At 39.5% G+C, this 19,284-nt stretch overlaps 1 protein-coding gene and 1 pseudogene across 1 annotated transcript; both read right to left on the minus strand.

Moving 5' to 3' along the window:
• Window positions 1-2,511: 2,511 nt before the first annotated feature.
• LOC147334622 (uncharacterized) lies at window positions 2,512-3,424 on the minus strand (annotated as a pseudogene).
• Window positions 3,425-13,330: 9,906 nt separating this feature from the next.
• Window positions 13,331-17,121, minus strand: LOC147334623 (uncharacterized). Its single transcript, XM_086285970.1, has 9 exons — window positions 17,091-17,121; window positions 16,927-16,986; window positions 16,446-16,715; window positions 16,040-16,285; window positions 15,710-15,847; window positions 15,557-15,610; window positions 14,985-15,071; window positions 14,713-14,807; window positions 13,331-13,366 (listed from the first exon to the last, which is right to left on the minus strand). The coding sequence occupies exons 1-9, from the start codon at window positions 17,119-17,121 to the stop codon at window positions 13,331-13,333; spliced, it is 1,017 nt and encodes a 338-aa protein (XP_086142096.1).
• Between the last annotated feature and the right edge of the window lie 2,163 nt (window positions 17,122-19,284).

Genomic DNA, 19,284 nt, shown 5'->3' on the forward strand with positions numbered 1-19,284 from the left:
TCCAAACCCCAGCAGCTACTGAAATAGGGAGAGCGTGGTTAGAGTAAGGGCTATGAACTCTTAGATAGGGACGTTTTGAACTCAACAACCTATATTGACTAAACACAGATATTTTCACTTTCATTCTTAGAAGTGTCCTGACCTGCATATTTGAACAAATCCATCCATATGACCAAATGTGACACCGTTTTGGTAGTTTTATCTTCTTTTGCTCTGTGTTCAGTCTAATTCAAAATAGTATAAAAAATTCTGCCTTGTTTGGAAGCATTTCCAGAAGAAATTTGTCATTGTGTAGAGTCTGTGAACTCCATGTTTATATTTTGTGTTTATTAATATCCAGTGTTTTAGTGTTATCTGTGCCTCCCTTATATTCCTTGTGTTGTGTCTATTGTTTTTGGTTCTATGTTCTTGTTTTCTGTTTTGCTTCCTCCCAGTCTCGTCTGATTAGAGTCAGCTGTGTTCCCTGCCTGTCTGCCATTTCCTCGTTCCAGTGGCTACTGAAATACAGAATGCATGGCTAGAGTAATGGCTATCAACTGTGTCAGCCAGCCTTCCCTCGCACTGTCCCCTGAACCCACTCCTCCACCCCTCTCCTGCAGCTGAACCTCGAACCACACACTGCCAAATATGCATTTCGATATTCTTTGGGTGATAACTGCATTTAAAATTGATATCAGCTGTGCTGTTTTGGTTTCCACTACAAATTTTACCTTAGCACAAGACCTTTTGAATGTAGAAGTAATATCACCAGTTATAGTTTAACAATAGTTTGTAGAAAATGTAAAGACAGTAAACTGTTAGGTAGATCTGAAAAAGTAATAAAAGATAGCTATTTTAGTAGGTTAAAGAAAAACAAAAAGTTAATAAGGAACTGGGAAATTTTCCTTTTAGATAGGGACCTAATGGACTCAACTAGCTATACAATTTGACGAAACACGGATATTTTAACTGTGTTAAATGTTCAGATTAATGACAAAACAATTCAAAATTGGATTAAAAAAAAATTGTGGCTTGTTTGAAAGGATTGCCAGGAGATAACATTGACAGTATTACTTTAAATTTGCAAAACTGCGTTTGGTGAAATGCATCGCTGGGTTACCACTAGTTCTGAAACGGTTGGATGCTGGTTTTGCCCAGACCAGTTTATCTCCAAGTCTAGCTGTTGAATGTTTACATGTGCTGTCATATGTTGCTGATTTATTCAAGGTTAAATCTAAACATACACAAACATCATACCTGTCACGGTCCTGGGTCTCCTGACCCAGCGTTTTTAGTTCTTTGTGATGTTTGTATTATTTTACTTGTGTGAGTTATTCTATGGTTTCTAGTTTCGATCCCTTGCCCTTCATGTTGTTCAGTGTCCCCTCTGTTCTGTGTAAGTCTGTGTCTGCATGTTTGAGTTCCCCTCTGTGTCTCTCGGTTCTTAGAGTCCTCTGCCTTATGGTTTATGTCTCTGTGTTTCTTAGTTGCTGTCTCCACTGTGTCAAGTTCGCGTCTCTGTGTGATCCTTCCTGTTTTACTTTGAAGGTCCGTGCCTTAGGTGAATGTGTCCTGCTTTGCTTGTCTCGTCAGTCCTGATTTCTCCCAGCTGTGCCCTCCTTCTGTGTCTCATTCCCCTCGTTACTCCCCAGTGTATTTAAACCCTGTGTTTCTCTGAGTCAGTGTCGCGTTGTCCCTCATGCTGTGTGGATCTCCCTGTGAGTTTTAGGCCATTGTTTCCCAGTTTAGCTTAGTTTACTTTGTATGCTTGTTTTTCTGTTACCAGCCAATAAAGCTGTGATTTTGAGTTCATCCCTTGAATCTGAGTCCTGCATTTTGGGTCCAACTCCTGCCTGCCGCACAGCGATTCATGACAATACCAATAAAATGTCGTTATAGGGCGTTGGAGTTGACGTCACGCATTGTGGGATCGCGGTGCCATGTCAGTAGGCCAGAAAGCAAAACAAGCGCATAGTGTTGGAGTGTTGGAATCGGGACTGCCAGAACCATGCTCAAAATCAGCGCGAAAGACAAAGGGTTGTATCGCCACCGATTGCGCCAAGATGCCAAGAGACGGTACTTTGAAAAAATTGCGTGCATCGGTAATGTGGACTCGTATGAAAAAAGGAAATGGAGTGGAAACCCAGATGACCACTGTGACCTCGTTGTGTGGACACAGAGAGACCTTGCTGTGATACGCATCTTCCCTGATGTGGATTTCTTGGAACCGCGTTTAAAGCAACCACAAGACTTAAAGTGTGCCTTCCTGAACTTGTTGGCAAATACTTCTCCAAACAAAGTGCTGCTCTAAATAACCATTAGTGTTTCATGTTGTGGTTCACGATTGATGCCAGCTGTGTGTTGCCATGTAAATAGTTTGCATTTCATGTTTATGTACTTGCTAAGTACATGTGAACAGATCTTGAATAAAAGAAAAACCAAAACATACTTTTCTGTTTTATTGAAACCACTTTACAGAAAGTACAATTATTTACAATGAACTACACATGCAACACAGCACAGCATGAATATTCAACAAGAGCAAGTTTCATTTGGCCCTGGTTTGACAACCACACTGGGGCACATATTCACCAAAACACAGCAAACCTTAACAATCTTATCAAGCAGTGTTGTGTCTTCACCCTCACGTGATATGAGTAATCGGATTGGCATTGTAGTGTGTAGCATTTTGAACTTGCTGCGCAAACTACCTATTACTTGCTCAACATGAATTCTGAGGTGGGCAATTGCTCTCGTTTGTTCAATGTCCCTTGCATCAAGTTGACAGTTGCCTTTTGTGAAAGCTGGAATCTTGACCTCCGCACACATCATTCCTACAGCATCTCTGATGTCAAAGCCTCTGTCAGCCAATACTACGTTGGCTGACAGAGGCTGATGCACGCCCCCCCATCCCCTGGAAATGAAAGAAATAGCTCCATGGGGTGTAATCCCAATGAGGTATTTTATGGTGTGTGTACCCTTATAATGAGAGTATGTTTGTGCACGTGCCTTTAAATTAGATGGTCTTTCTGGTCGAATCTCAAAACAGTCAACAATGGTGGCTATTTGTTTTCCAAAAGTTTCAGTAAACTGTGGAGGCATTGTGGCCTGCACACAGTTTCTTCGATATTGGCAGGAAATCTTTGACAGTGTTGAAGAGGGACATTAAGACAGCATAACAAGGTAGTCCAGTGTAATATCTTACTTTTTTGGTATCATCCTTTAAGAAATGTTCATTCAGCTCTGTCTTTTGCAACTGTGATCGAAGCAGTCTGTTCTCCTCCAACAGCCGGTTTATTTCTGCTCTGCCCTGTTCATTGCACACACAATCCTTTGTCTGCCCTTTAGCTTCCGTGACGCTGTCTGTCCGATCACCACTGTCCACATTTGCATCTGGTACCTCAACCTCCACTTGTCCAACACAACTGCTGTCCACTGTCTCCATGACATTGTGATTTTGTTGTTGGTCTTCTGTCAGATCTTCATCGATCACTTCTGCACGGGGCACATCTTCAGACTCTGCAGCTGCATAACGAAAGCCTGTAAGATAAAATTAATGCATACACATAAGGTAAATGTACACCAATATTCCAATGACAGGTGTGTGATTCATCTGGAAGTTATGTGCGGATTAGTGTACAGTGATAGCAATTTAGTATGTTTTTAGAGGGAGGGGTGGGTTCTTTACCTCCGATGGGTGCTCTTTTTCGCTTCCGTTGCATACGCCTTGCGTGCCGGTCCGAGTCTGACACAGGTATGTTGTCGTGCCCCGTGTGCAGTGTTGGAGTGTGGATTTGTTACACCCATTTCATATGCTGGTTTGCCTGCAATAATGCCAAATCATAAGCTACTCAGTCAACATGACGTGGTTCTGCAGCATCACACATTAGTTTTATCTCATTATCTATGACCGCAGCGCATTGAAAATAACACTAAAAGCCTTTTTAAGAGTGATATGAATTAATTTAGAACTCATCGGAAAGAATATGCTGCGAGCAAACCAACAAAAAGCTGGGGATTGCAGAGAACTCTCACCGCTGCAATCCAAGCCTGACGTCTTTGTTTAGTAATATCGGATACATGGGATCCCTCACGTTGCCTCCAGGATGGAAAACGATTAAAAGAGAGCCCATTATCCAGCTTCTTGCCTTCACGATCATGTGATCTAACGTTGCAACCGACAACACAACACATATGAACCATAGCTGAAGCTGTATCCTGTGTCTGGCCTACTGTCATGGCGGAAGGGGGCGTGGCCCACCTCCCGTGACATCACGCTCCAAAGCCCTATTCACATGTTACGTTATAGACTATGTGCATGTTAGCATATGCTACTTCTGGTGCTGAAACTCCTGTGGGGAGCTTTGTTTCCGGTGTCCTATTCGCGCCTTGTTTACGGTCCAAAACAAGTTTTTTTTGTTTTTTTGTTTTTTTGTTTTTTTTTAAGTCCAAAACAAGTTAAGCAAATGAATGAATCAAGGGGCGATTTACATTTCTATAGATGTCTTGGGCATTTACCCAATATATCTGTAAATGATGTTCATCGACTTGTCGATATTTTTCCCCCGCACCTCAGAGCAAAACAGAAAAGGGATTCAAATGTTATATTTCTCAGCTGTCCCTCGTTTATCGCGGGTATTATGTTCTAAAAATAACCAGCGATAGGTGAAATCAAGTAGCCAATTTTATTTTTTGGCAGTGCAAAACGTTTCGTCGACATCCAGTACTGCAATTCAGAGTCACACTCGATGCAGCGATTCTGTAGTGTACAGGAGAGACGTCACGGAGGAGATTGTCTGCAGCGATCAGGACGCAGGACACAATGTGACGTAAAAAATGTGCAAACTTGCACTAAAAAATCTGTGAAACAGCGAGGTGAAAGGTGAACCATCTTATAGCAAGGGGCCACTGTAATTTTGAAAGTCACAACATACCCTTCTTAAATACTAATGTATAGAAACCGTTACCAGCAATTATTCATTTTTTGTGTGGCTTTTTTTTCACGGTTTGTTAACATGCTGTGTCGGTGTGTACTTGACTAGCTGATATCGACATAACGGGGAAACATCTGGTTTGACTATTCTTCACCTGTAGTTTGAATGCTGAACATTTGCCTGTTTTCAAGTTCTGGACATGATTTTGGAGTATATCTTCGCAGTAGCGATTGACCGCAAAGTAAAGCTACCGGAAATGTACAACCCTACATCCGGTCTCAAACCAGGAAGTTAGCATTTTCTCGTGCACAGGGTCTATAGTTAGAATGCACTGTTTGTATGTTTGCATAATATATACATCTGATTTATGCCTATAGAGCCATTTTTGATTCACTGTTTTAAAATGAACATTTCAAATATTTTGCTTTCTTTCTTTTATGTTGGTAATCTTAGAAGCTGTTATTGAGTTTGGTTCCGCTGGGCCAGAAACTTATTGTTATTATTGTCATTATTATATATTCATTTATTAGGAACATTTTCTTGTCAGTACATTTTCACTTAGATACCTTTGGTGTAGCAAAATATGCAAAATAATTTAAAATTGTAACTACTACCATCTGTTTCTACACACAGAGATCGAAATTTTCCCTAATGGTGGAGAATCACAGAGTGGAAGCATGGATAAAATATTCTCTTTTGCTGAAGAGCCAGAAAATGAATCTATGATGAAGAAAGAAATTGTAGAAGTGAATGACACTGCACATGTTGGTATAGAACCTGGATCTTCGTGTCAAAACAAAGTGGAAAATGAGTTTGATATTTCCAACAAAAGTTTTCCTCACACAACACAAAGTGGCACACAACAAAAGTAATAACCAACCAGCAAGAGAGACAGCAAATGGTCTGTGCAGAAATGAAGAGACCCAATCAGGTAATGGGAGACAAGCACAACCTGAAGAATTTGATAATAACACTGACAGAAAAAAGGGTGAAATCCCAAATCAGTCTAATGGATGATAGTGGACAAGAACATCAGCCTAAACAAGGACAAGAAGCAAAGAATGATACCAGCATTAAAGAAAACAAAAACAAAACACAAACTATAAATGATGAAACAGCATGTCAGATTCCAATAGTGAGAAAATCCTCTCTCTACTGCAGGGGTGGGCAGTTGCAGGCCCCGAGGGCCAGTGTCCTGCAGGTTTTAGATCTCACCTTGGGTCAACACACCTGAACAGAGATGGGCAGTAACGCGTTACTGTAATCTGATTACTTTTTTCAAGTAACGAGTAAAGTAAGGGATTACTATTGCAAAAACGAGAATGTCTCACGACAGTGACGTAACCGAGTGCGCCATTAGTGACAACAGCTGTGCGCAGATCAACAATGGATCACATATGGATTGTGGGAGAGAGTGTGAGCGTGCAGCATTTAAAGCTGGATAAGATGGCGCCTGTGTGTTAGGCACGCCGTCTATCGCTCTCCTTTATTTATTTTGTTTTATTGTTTTTAGTTAACTTTGTGTTACATGTGTGTTGTACTTTTTCCTATGATCGCCAGACATTATTGGAAATAGGTTTATCCATCCGGATGTCTGACTGGCCTGAATATGACAGTGTAGCCTAGTACAGGATAGGTTAGGGGAAATTAAAGTAAGATGGAGAGAATGGGCCAATAGCTAGATTCGTAGGAGGGATAAAGTGAGTTGCGCGGAAAAGAATGACTGGAGCCACAGGTAAAGTTGCTATGAATTGTATTAAACTATTTAGCAACAATTTAACAGCATTTCATGAACAGGAATGAAAAAATAAAATACAGTGACAGCAATAATAATAACAATCAGAATCCTATCTGAGCTCAGATATGTCAGTCTTGCCGGCTTAATAGTCAGTGTTCAGTCAAGTCAAATCCAATAGGTCAAAAGTTTGTGATTGGTGCGATTTCGTCCTACCGCACTGTTGCAATTGTTCGTGAGAGAAGAGCAACCTGCCCTTCTGGGCCAACTCAGAATGGCTGTGGTTCGGTTCAAAGGGAAAGGCTCGCCATCTTCCTCGTCAAGAAGAGATCCAGGTCTCACGATCCCAAAGAAAACCTAGCCAGCACACTTCTAATGTTCAACTCTCAGAGAGGATCTGAGATGGTTTCAAGGTCCGAAATGTTCACAATAAATCAGATCCGTTTCTCCAAGGTCCATGCAGATCTCCGGTATGGATATTTGCTCAATTTATCAAGTTTATAGTTATTTTCCAGCGAAAAGATTGGCGGTGAAAATCAGCGATGGTCTCGTGCACCTCCGTCTCTCTCTGTGTCTGAGCACGTGATGGTACAGAGCAGGGGAAGGCGGGGCTTGTTCCTTCCTAACCAGTAGGGGTGTTAAATACACTCTTTGGGTTTTATTCTTATATTTATAGTATTTATCTTTTACTATTGATTTACTTTAGCTCAACTCAGTGATTAACAGAGTAATGATAAATCCCAATTAACAATAACATGTTGTAGTGCATTACTGAGTCGTGTAAACTCACTGGGTTACAACAGCCAAGGCTTTTTCCCTCCCTATCTGGAACCAATACCACCGTACTGGCGTTCCCTACCACCGTCACCGGATCTGCGGAAGCGACGCAAGAGACGGGGTAACCGTGGAGGTCGTCTTGTGAAGCTGAAATCCTGGATTTCTCATTTTCCCCATGAGCTCCGCTGCATCCGCCGCTTTTGTCCGCGACTATTGGTGCCATTGTGTGCCTTGGATCCGGTGGACTACTGGCTGGTTCCTGTTGTTGGGTCTTTCGAAAATGGTCCAGCAAAACTCTCTCCTCTACGGCATATGCGCTGGCGCGGAGTTGACAAGAAAAATCTTCGACCGGTGGATCTGGTTGTTAATACCTCGGAAGTTTTAGACCCAGTCCCTCTCAGGCTGGGTCTAATAAATACCAGGTCGGTGGCCAACAAGACCTTCATATTGAAAGATTTTTTTCTCTCTCGTGTTCTGGATTTACTCTTCCTGACTGAAACCTGGATTTCTCCCAGTTAGTTAAGCGCTTTCATTGAACTTGTACCCACTGACTGTACCTTTTTTAATGTTCCGAGAGCTTCTGGTCGCGGAGGAGGGCTTGCTGTTGTTTTTAAGGCTCACTTGGACTTGAAGCAGCTGAAAAGTGCTGATTTTCTAAGACTGGAAAATAACTCGAAATGTTAGAAATATTCCAGTGTTAGAAAATCAGTACTGCTCAGTGTTAGCCATTGTTAATCTTCAAAACTGACTAGGTTACTTTTAAACGTATAACACTGTCAAAAGTGTTAATTTAACACTCAACAGTGTTGTATTTAACACTCAGAGGTGTGGACCCATATAGACACTCTCTAGTGTTAATTTAACACTGGAGATTTTGCTGTGTGTGCTTGATGTTGTTGCCCCTTTGAGACTAAGAAAATGTAAATCTAAGACTAATCCTTGGTTAACAGATCATACCCGAGCTATTAGAAGACAATGTAGGAAATGTGAAAGACAGTGGAAAAAAGACAGCATGTCTCCCTGGAAGCCCTAAAGATTAGTTGGAAAACTTATCAGAGGGCAGTTAAGGCCGATAAACACTCCTACTTTTCTCAACTTATTTCGGCCAACTCTCACAACCCTTGTGTTTTATACAATAAGATTAATTCTGTACTTAACTTGGAGGGTTACAACCTTTTGCCGTCCTCTGAGGCTATGTGCAATAAGTTTATTACCTTTTTTGTGGACAAGATTGCTAGCCTGAGGCCTCTGATTCCACCTATTGTTGATCCGGCCATGCATGCTCCTTGCTCAAGCCTATTCCCTGCTTTTGCACCAATTTCTCTGCGTGACTTAGAGGAGTTGGTGCTACATGCTAAGCCCTGTAGCTCCCCGAATGATGTTGTTATTCCCGCTTTCTCCAAAAAGTATTTCCCATCATTGGACCTTATATCCTGAAAATTATCAATACTAGTCTGTTAACCGGTCAAGTTCCTAATGGGTTTAAACATGCAGTCATACACCCCTTACTTAAGAAACCTGGCCTTGATAGTTCTACTATGTCAAATTTTAGACCTATCTCCAAACTTCCCTTTTTAAGCAAGATCTTGGAGAGGATTGTACATACCCAACTGTTGGATTATTTGAGCGACTCGCAATTGTCTTAAATCTTCCAATCTGGTTTTACGCCCTTTCACATTACGGAGACAGCTCTTGTTAAAGTTATGAATGACATTCTTGTTGCTACTGATCGTGGTAAATATGCTGTGCTTGTGTTATTGGATATGACAGCTGCATTTGACACAGTGGACCACGACCTGCTGATCTCCCGCTTACATCACTGTGTGGGAATTTCTGATCTGGCATTGTCATGGATAAAATCATATCTTTCCGAAAGGAGTTTTTGTGTCAAGCTGGGGCTGGCCGCTTCCTCTGTGGCCCCTCTGCTTTGGGGTGTGCCCCAGGGATCTATCCTTGGGCCATTATTTTTCTCGCTGTATTTACTCCCCCTTGGTGCGATTTTTCGTAAACACGGAGTGTCATTTCATTTGTATGCCGATGACTGTCAGCTTTACTTACCTTTTAGTCATTTGGATACCTCCCCATGTCAATCACTGCTTGACTGTCTTAGCGATATCAAATCAAATCAAATCAAATCACTTTTATTGTCACATCGCATGTGCAGGCACACTGGCACAGCACATGCGAGTGAAATTCTTGTGTGCGAGCCCCACAAGCAACAGAGATGTGCAAACACAACAACACAAACCAGCAAATACAAGAATGGCTACATCTGAAACTAATAAATATATGTACAATATATAATAGTGTATGCATTTCTAGATGTGTATACTAAATATTATCCTACGTGTGTGTGTGTGTGTGTGTGTGTGTGTGTGTGTGTGTGTGTGTGTGTGTGTGTACACATTTTACAAATTAAATAGTAAAAAAAAAATAATAATAATAATAAATAAAATATATAAAAATATACAGAGTTGAATATGTGCAAAACAAGTGGCATTTATATACAGTGTGGAGTGCATAGTGTTGCGATATTAAATTATGGATGGCAAATAATTTTTTGAATTTTAATGGTCGCAAAACGGAAGCAATTTTATATGGCCCGCATCGTTCTACTGATTCTCCAAATGTTGATTTTGGTGATTTGACCTCTCATCTGAAAAGTTCAATCACTAATCTTGGTGTTAAACTTGATTCTGCACTTACTTTTGAAGGTCATGTAAATGGGGTGGTGAAATCAGCTTTTTATCACCTCAGACGCCTGTCGAAGGTTAAGCCTTTCCTTTCCAAACCCAATTTGGAAACTCTTATTCATGCTTTTATCACCTCACGTCTGGACTATTGTAATTCCCTTTTAATAGGGGTCGGGTCGGGCACCTTGTCACGCCTGCAGTTAGTGCAAAATGCGGCGGCGTGATTTTTAACCGGTAGTAGGAAATTCGATCACATCACTCCGGTTCTGGCTTCCTTGCATTGGCTTCCCATTGAATTTAGGATTTGTTTTAAAGTCCTTTTATTGGTTTTTAAATCTTTAAATGGTCTGGCTCCTGTCTATTTATCTGATTTGCTGAAGCCACATGTTCCTCCTCGCTCGCTCCATTCAGCTGAGCAGCTGCTGATTTTAAGGTATTTTTAATTTGGTTGTTGTTTTGATCTGTGTTGTTCAGCACTTTGGTCTGCCTGGTGTGTTCGTAAAGTGCTATACAAATAAACGATGATGATGATGATGATGATGAAAGCATGGAAGCACTGACCTTACTTTGAGTTTGATTCCATAAAAAGTGACAAAAACATTAGCGTCCGTTGTGCGTGGGAAGAAAACTTCTTTTTACAGCGAAAAAAACCCCTAAACTTCCAAGCAAGCACCGAGTGCGCAACGACGTAATGGGAAACTCACAGAGAAACTCGCGGATTCTTCAACTGACCGCGGCACACCTGCACCAGGGTAAACCTCCGCCTACCGCAGTCCTGCTTTACAGGTGAAAATAGAGCAACAGGACCGCTGAGTCTTTGACTTTATTTATTTTCTGCTGTGTTTTACTTGCATCTATTTGAAAGAGTGAGTGTAAACACAAAAAATATTTTAGTTTATGTGCTGGAATGTGCAGAAAATAGGTTTAAATGTTAAACTAATTTATTCAAGTCAGAGAATGTTGCATATAATTTTTGCTTGATGCATAAAGTTAAGAGATTAAAACTGATAAAACAAGTTTTAAAAAGGAGACTTTTCCATTTGATTACATTTTGTATGATGGATTATGCAGAAAAAGTAGAATTGGGCTGAAAGATCTATCGCTTTATCACCTCTTCAGGTTGTAAATCATTTTTTTTTATAAGTAACTAAGTAATTAATTACTTTTGAAAATAAGTAATCAGTAAAGTAACGGGATTACTTTTTTGGGGAAGTAATCAGTAAGTAGTTACTGATTACTTTTTTCAAGTAACTTGACCAACACTGCACCTGAATCACATGATTAGTTCATTACCAGGCCTCTGGAGAACTTCAGGACATGTTGAGGAGTTAGATTTAAATTAGCCATTTAAATCAGCTGTGTTGGTTCAAGGACACATCTAAAACCTGCAGGGACACCGGCCCTCGAGGCCTGGAGTTGCCCACCCCTGCTCTACTGTGATAAAGAAAGAAAGCAAAAACAAACTAAAAAGAGTTTGTTTAAAGTTTGGACGAAGGAAAGTAAATCTACACACAATTTAACAGCAGTATAAAGGACGGCGGTGGATAATAACAGCTAATGGACAAAAGAGGGGCGATCGTGGCTCAAGAGTTGGGAGTTCGCCTTGTAATCGGAAGGTTGCCGGTTCGAGCCCCGGCTTGGACAGTCTCGGTCGTTGTGTCCTTGGGCAAGACACTTCACCCGTTGCCTACTGGTGGTGGTCAGAGGGCCCGGTGGCGCCAGTGTCCGGCAGCCTCGCCTCTGTCAGTGCGCCCCAGGGTGGCTGTGGCTACAATGTAGCTTGCCATCACCAGTGTGTGAATGGGTGGATGACTGGATATGTAAAGTGCAGACAGTGGCTTCAGTGGACACTTTTCATTGTTTTAACCCTCAGTGTCACTTCAGGTCTTCGTATGTTATAAATTTGTTGTTCTCCGTATGTGTAACGGACCAACAACAACACACACCCATCATCTCCAGGGTCTGCCAAAAGCTTGTGTGTGTGTGTGTGTGTAAAACTTTAAATTTTATGTACAGTAAGTGTGTGTTTTTTGTTTTGTTTTTTTTTCTGAATCATTAATTAAACTATTTCATATTTATGAAATAAATCTAAATATTCCTCCAGCTGAGACTGAAGAAGTCACTTGGATGAGAGACGAAACAACAGCTAAAAACGCTAAAAAATACCTGAATGATTGAGAATGTATCAAGACGTTTGTCTGTGTGTGTATAAAAGATGAGGGGCAGTGGCCATGGCCAGGGATGATCCGAGTGTTTGGTTGGGATGTTTCTCTCCACATTGCAATGTGTTTATTAAACACACTCCAAAACACTCACTGGGTGTGTTGCAGGTTATTGTTAAAATTGAAGTACGCTTAACTATTGAATATTAACATAAACAAGCCTAAAATACAGCTTTTTATTTCCCACCACCTTGATAGCTACAGATACAAAATGTGAAAGTTCCGTTACTGTCAATACTGTTTCAGACCTAATGATAATTTCTTAATTTTTTAACAAAGCAAATTTTCTTAATTTCCTGCACATATCAAGTAAGGCTTCAAGTGGGTTTTGTCAGGATACACTGTGTGACAGGCAGATTTTAAACCCAATATGCAGGACTGCAGACACAAAGGGTAAACTCGAGAAGACAGTTTTATTATTGGAACTCACAGGAGAATATAAAACAAAGCTAGGCTTGAGCCAAAAGTGCAAAAACAAAATCACAAAATAGAGCAATAGATAATAATAACAAAAAATATAATATGTGGGAGAACACAACAGGGAACTGAGGAAAACTGAGTGCTTAAATATACACACGTGGTAATCAGGGAGAGAGACACAGCTGGGGAAGCAGAGATACTGGCAAAATAAGACATGACATATCATAACTTGAGAACACCTAATTTAGCGGTACACAGGAAACACGAAAGAGTCTGGGAAAAAATAACAAAAGACAAAAACAAATCACCAAAATCGTTATACTAAAAGAAAGAAATTTAATTTAATTCAATTTATTTATAAAGCGCAAGATCCCAACAACAGGGACCGCAAGGCACAAACAAATATTAACTAAAACTCAAGGACTACATCATTACCATAAACTTAGAACTAGAATTTCAAGAACACTGGAAATAATTAAGAAAACTCTTAAGTGGGAATGAAGAGAAATAAATTCAAAGCACTCAGTCAACGACCCAGGAACCATGACAGGTTTGCCTCCTTTTTGTAGTCTACTGTTCAGGTGTTTGAAGTTTGCTCATTGTGGCCTGTAAGACAGGAAAAAAACACTATTATATAATACTTAATTTTTACAGGATGTTGCCCTGATGTTCAGGCTCTTTTTTTTTTTAACTTAATGTAGCCAGACGGGCTACTGTCCATTGCTCTCTCATGCTCTCACTTTCTGTAGCGCTGCTAGTCAGATTATTCATGTTGCACTTTAATTGAAGGGCCATTACTTTAAAAGGTAACATCAGAGCAGCTTAAAATTGACATGGAATCCCTGTGAGGTTGTATACTGTCAACATAAACTGCAGTTAGTCTCTGGAAAGATGAATTTTCCTTTTAAGAGCATTCCGAAGTCATTGAAAGAGTAGGTTGTATATGGGCAATTTCAAAGGGCTTTTATTTTGGAAGACAAAATAAATCGAACGGACTTGATATTGACATGGTATGCCTGTCAGGTTGTATACATTCGATATGAACTGCAACTATCCTGTGGTAACACGATTTTCTTTTTAAGAGCATTCTGAAGTCATTGAAAGAGTAGTTCACATGCCACAGGGAGTTGCGCGGAATTCCTTTTTGGGGTATGCTACGATCAAATATCACAACAACTATAACCGGTACAGGCCACAGTTCACTCGTGTGGTGCCAGTTACTAGGCCTGTGTATGTTTTAATTTTGTTTTTAAATGTGTGTGTGTGTGTGTGTGTGTGTGTGTGTCTGTGTGTTTGTATTAAATGTTGAAATATATATCAGTGTTCTTTTAGGTTTTTATGACTTTTAATGTGTTTTTTTGTCGTTGTTGTTGTTGTTTTTCTTGCAGTGAACTGAGGACACAACAGTAGCTGTGGGACCTTCGGTGATGGGTCGTTTTCCACACCTCCTGTGTTTTACAGCACAGGGTGTAGATTTGGTTTTTATGTGTGATTTTCTTCTTTTGTGGTCCTCAGCTACTGGTAAGTCCAGTTCAATATATGGTGGCTTTATTTAATTTAGGACACTGTTACAGAATAGGCTGTGCCACAGTCAGTTTTTGTTGTTTTATTCTTTTAGTTTTTATTTTAACAAATGCAATTAAAGATATATTAGTATTGGAGGCCATCTTCCTCAGTCATGCATCTTTGAACCTGTGTAATCTTTTATTTAATTTTTTATTTTAACTTCTTTGATCACTTCATCACATTAAGTTAAATTTTTTCCTTAAGTGTTAGGTGGAATAAAAAAAGGTATATAACTTGGGTCTAATGATAATACCAGAGCAAATCACATAAACTAAACGGGACCATAAAATATGGTTTACAGTAATAAAATTAAATATTTATTTACATTAAAAATATTATTTTGTAAATTCTAAAATGTAGCTCACTGTAGGCAAAAATAGTCTTACTTTCTGGATGGGTGAATAAATGACCGTCTCTGGAGAACTCGACTCTTCAACTGCTGGTGGAATCGGGGGCAGTGTGGAGCGTGATAATCCTGAATCTGCCATTGAAATTGAGAATATGTTTTCTTTTAGGAAGCAAGCATTAATTTTTTTTAATATAAGATCACTGTAAATATTTGTGCAGTGTGCTTTAACTGTGTTGGCATAAGTTTATAAAAGGCAGGAAATAAAGAAAGAAATGCAATAAAATGTCCAAATGTTCATAACATACGAACCACGTTCTTGAGTTTGTTCTGTCTTGTTTATGATCACAGTGGTGTAAACGGGTTGTTCTGAGATATCGTCTGAAGGGGAAGAATCATCTGTAGGCAAGAGAGGTTATTATGCATAGAATTAGAATATATATATTTATACAATAAAGCTGTTGTTGGTAGCCCTCACACGTTTCTTTTTCTGGCTTTGTGCTGTGGTTTGACCTAAGACAGTTTTAAATCATCAAAGCATCAGCAGTGTCTAAAACAAAAAACCCACATACGACATACTGAGCAGACACAAAAATAATCGTTCTGTGCAGCATATGTCACATAAAAATACCACACTTCACTTTTAGCTTTCATTTTAATTTTGTTATATCTCAACTTACTGGAAATTGTATCATTCAGTCTCTCAAACATGCGATACACTTTTAATCGATTTAAATTGATTAAGACAAAAGTCATCCAGTCCCACTGTGACCTTGACTTGGACTGGTTAACAAATTTGATTCATAAAAAGATAGAAAGCCATAAAATTGGTGACAAGCATGAAATAGAGTAATACAATTGTCATAATTATTTTTCTCTCTCACCTCCTGGATGGTCTTCATCTGAGTTTGATGCTACTGTTGATGTCTTTGAGGAAACTAATGAATAGAAAGAAAAACCCAGCATTAGAAAAAAAAAATGAACAGGGAATAGAAGACTATTCTTAGAAATTAATCAAACTGAAAAAACTGAATTACCTTGATGTTTGTGAGTATTAAGAAATCCGACTACCAGCAGCATCAATATTATCACTAAAATAGGCAACACAGTCCACAGCAGGATTAAGACAGGATTGTAACTGGAGTCATCCGACGGGGTCTCCGCTGAAGAATATGCTGCAATGGCACAACTTTATAAATATAATTGCATGTGCATTTTTTTCTACTTAAAACAAAAAGTTTCAATGTGATTTTTATAACATAAACATTTTCATAAAGACCAAAAAGCAGAAATCTAGTTGTTAGAGTCACATTTCTCTCTCTATGAAGCTCAGACACAGAAATAAGTAAATACAATTTTAGTCTTACATCTGACATGAAGCCAACTTTCTGGTGACGTTCCAACACCAGAAATGCTGCACTTGTATCGTCCTTCATCAGACCTGGAAACACTGTTAATTTCCATGTTGTCAGAAGGGCTCCGGTCTATGAGGCCATCGTCTTTGTAGAAATTTGCTCTTTGGTTGGTGTGAGTTGTCTTGCTTATGCAGCGTAGAGTCACATTGTTTCCCTCAAAAACAGGGAAAACTGGACTCTGTAGGATCACAGAACCATCTGAAGAAAATGCAAAATGGATTTTTTGGTTTTTTTTTTAACTTTTTTAAAAAGGTAAATGACAAATACATTCTGTACCATACAAGACAAAGTGGATAATAAATCTCACCTAATTTTAAAACAAAACTCTTTACTAATTTCACAAATATGATGAACTTACCAGTTATGGTAATGTTGACACTGTTGCTTCTCTGACCCCCTTTAACCTCACACCAGTACTCTGCACTGTCTGTTACATACGTTTGAGAAATTGTGCATGAAGAGGAAGTTGTTTTACTGTTACACGCTGGACTAAAATGTTCTAACAGTTGATCACTGGTTCTGACTCCTCTCAGTTCAATAGGACCATCAGGGCTCTCACAATCAAAAGATAAAGGCTCATACTGAAAGTGTTGGAGTCTGTTAGGAGTCACACGAAGAGTAGCTGCACCTAAAAATTAGAAACATCACAAGATTAATAGTTAACAGAATAATCAAAATTCTTATAAAATGTGTTAGTGAAAGATGATTAAACTTAAAAGGATTTTAATAAACATCACCAACAGACTTATAAAATGTTTAAGTCAATCCGAACTTACTCACCCCCCAAAAAAGTAAAAAAAAAAGATTATTTATTTTATTAACGTCTCTAACGTACTCACCCCTTTTTTGGGTCAAGCTATTTCGAACATGTGTCCCCAGCAGAATAACTTCAAGTATTACTAGATCAGCACAGGAAAGCCATAAATTATATGATGTACAGACATATATACAGTAAATCTGAAAATATAAAAAAAGAAACCCAAACCTAACAACAATTACTCACATAGTCTGAAACAGGGAGTTGTAATCACCATGTTGTCTTACTGCTGACTGACTGAGTAACAGACTAAAATACAACTGAAGAATATCACTGGGGGAGGGCAGGTTTCCTGTTCCTGTGCAGTTTGTTTTGTCGTAATGTGAGGTTTGGGAAGGTTACTTTTAAAATGTATTCCACTACAGATTACAGAATGCATGCCCAAAAATCTATTCTGTAACGTATTCCGTTACGTTACTCAATGAGAGTAATGTATTCGGAATACTTTGGATTACTTAATATATTATCATGCTTTTTACAACTACATGAATGTACCATTGCTGTGTGATTTTATTACTATTACTGAAGGTTACTCGCCATACCAATACCAACTAGATTTTTAAATCTTAATATAAAATGAGTAACAGTAGGGTGGACATTAGGTAAGGCTGCATGCTTTGCAGCGATTTCGTATAGAAAACAGGGCCGTGGCTCCAAACCGTAGTAAAGGGACCTCTGGCTAATACGTTGGGTTCTGTGTCGGGCTCGTAACCAAAAACTACCTTTACTTTGTTGTCTGGGTCAACTTTGCTAGCGAGAGACAGAGAGAGGCGTTGAAAGGCTGCTCCAACAGAACTTGTTGTTTCAGAGGAAAACACAAACACTAACAGTTGAGTCTTAATAGCTTACTTACAACTGGACTCGTCAGGCACTCTTTTTGGCTGCAGTGGTTATTATTATATTTACATGCTTCATACATGGTATCCCTGTAAAACTTTGCCTCTTGCCTTCATATTAAATAATTTTTTCAATAATACTTTTTAAAAATATTTTTTCACATCATTGTGCGGGCAACAAGTAGAGGTGACATGGGCTGCAAGATTGAAACACAGGAATGAGAGCCTCTTATTGTGTATTTTGTTTGGGTTTCCACCAGCGTGCAATTACCAAAAGAGGGAATAGATTTCCTGAGGTCAGATTGCCCAGGATATGAGTGGGCGTTAAGATGTCTGGGAAGGGTTCTCAAAACTCCATAAAAGAGCTGTATAAATTAACTTTTGCATCGGTTGGATGAACTCAATCAAATCAAATTGGACTCAGCTGCAGTAAATAAGTTAATTCCTCAGTTAATTAAGGTGTTCCAACTCAAGTACACTGAGATGGAATAATAGAACTGCATAATGCTAAGATAGCGCAATTAATCATTTGGCAATCCTATCCATGATTGTTTAATGCTCATTCAAATACTTTTTATTTTTTTTAGTTTTGGTTGAAATACAGTAATTACCGTAATTGTCGGGCTATAAGCCGCTACTTTTTGCACAAGCTTTGAACCCTGCGGCTTTTAGTCAGATGCGGCTTTTCTATGGATTGTCCCTGATTTTTGTCATATCGTAAGACGATTTGTTTTGTTTGTTACGCTGTTGTATGGCACTACATTGCCTGGTGGAAGGGCATGTGATCAGACACACAGTATCGGGGTTCAAGAGTGGTATGTTGGTCACGTGTCCATCCGCCAGGCAACATAGTGCTGTACAAGTAGCGCGAAAAACAAACTTCAAAGTAGCGCTAAGCGTTCAGCGGGAGGCGTGGATGACGAGCGGCGATAAACTTGCGAAAAGCAAGTTATGCTCAACTCCACCGGTGGAATCTGACAGTGTGGAAAAGTGTGAAAACATCCACGATCACCAACGGATTTGAAGGGCTGGACTGCTGCATGATGGAGAGGAGGACACCGCCACGGCCCTTCTGAGGCTCTTCGACTCTGACACCGACAACGAGGATTTCTTTGGTTTTGAAAGTGACAACGAAGGAAAGAAGCTGAGAGTGGATGATGAAGCCATCCTGAGCCTGTTTGTTTCCGACACTGGAGAAGAGGACTTTGGTGGTTTTAGTGCGCAGGAAGAAGAGAAAGATGGTGAATGACTGACTTTTCTTCTTGTTAAAGCCGTGTCACTGCACCTGAGCCTAAAAGGTAGGCTGAATCTATTTTTCTGGTGTGCTGTAGGTTATTGTTATGTACTACATTTGTTACTCATTTATGAAGCACAGTACATGTTTTGTACTTGTAATTACCGCTACTTGTACATATACCTAAAAAGTTATGCAAATATGTACCCATAACTTGTTTTTCAAAATATTAATAAAAGAGGTGTATCTCCAAACAGCCATCTCTTTCCTGACAATTCCCTTTGTGCATATTCTCTTACATATGAAAAGT

The sequence above is a fragment of the Aulonocara sp. 'chitande type north' Nkhata Bay genome, linkage group LG3 (assembly GCF_057382095.1).
Source record: "Aulonocara sp. 'chitande type north' Nkhata Bay isolate Kocher_YH1m ecotype deep benthic linkage group LG3, A_spYH_male_GT1.1, whole genome shotgun sequence".
In the NCBI taxonomy this organism is placed as follows: Eukaryota; Metazoa; Chordata; class Actinopteri; order Cichliformes; family Cichlidae; genus Aulonocara; species Aulonocara sp. 'chitande type north' Nkhata Bay.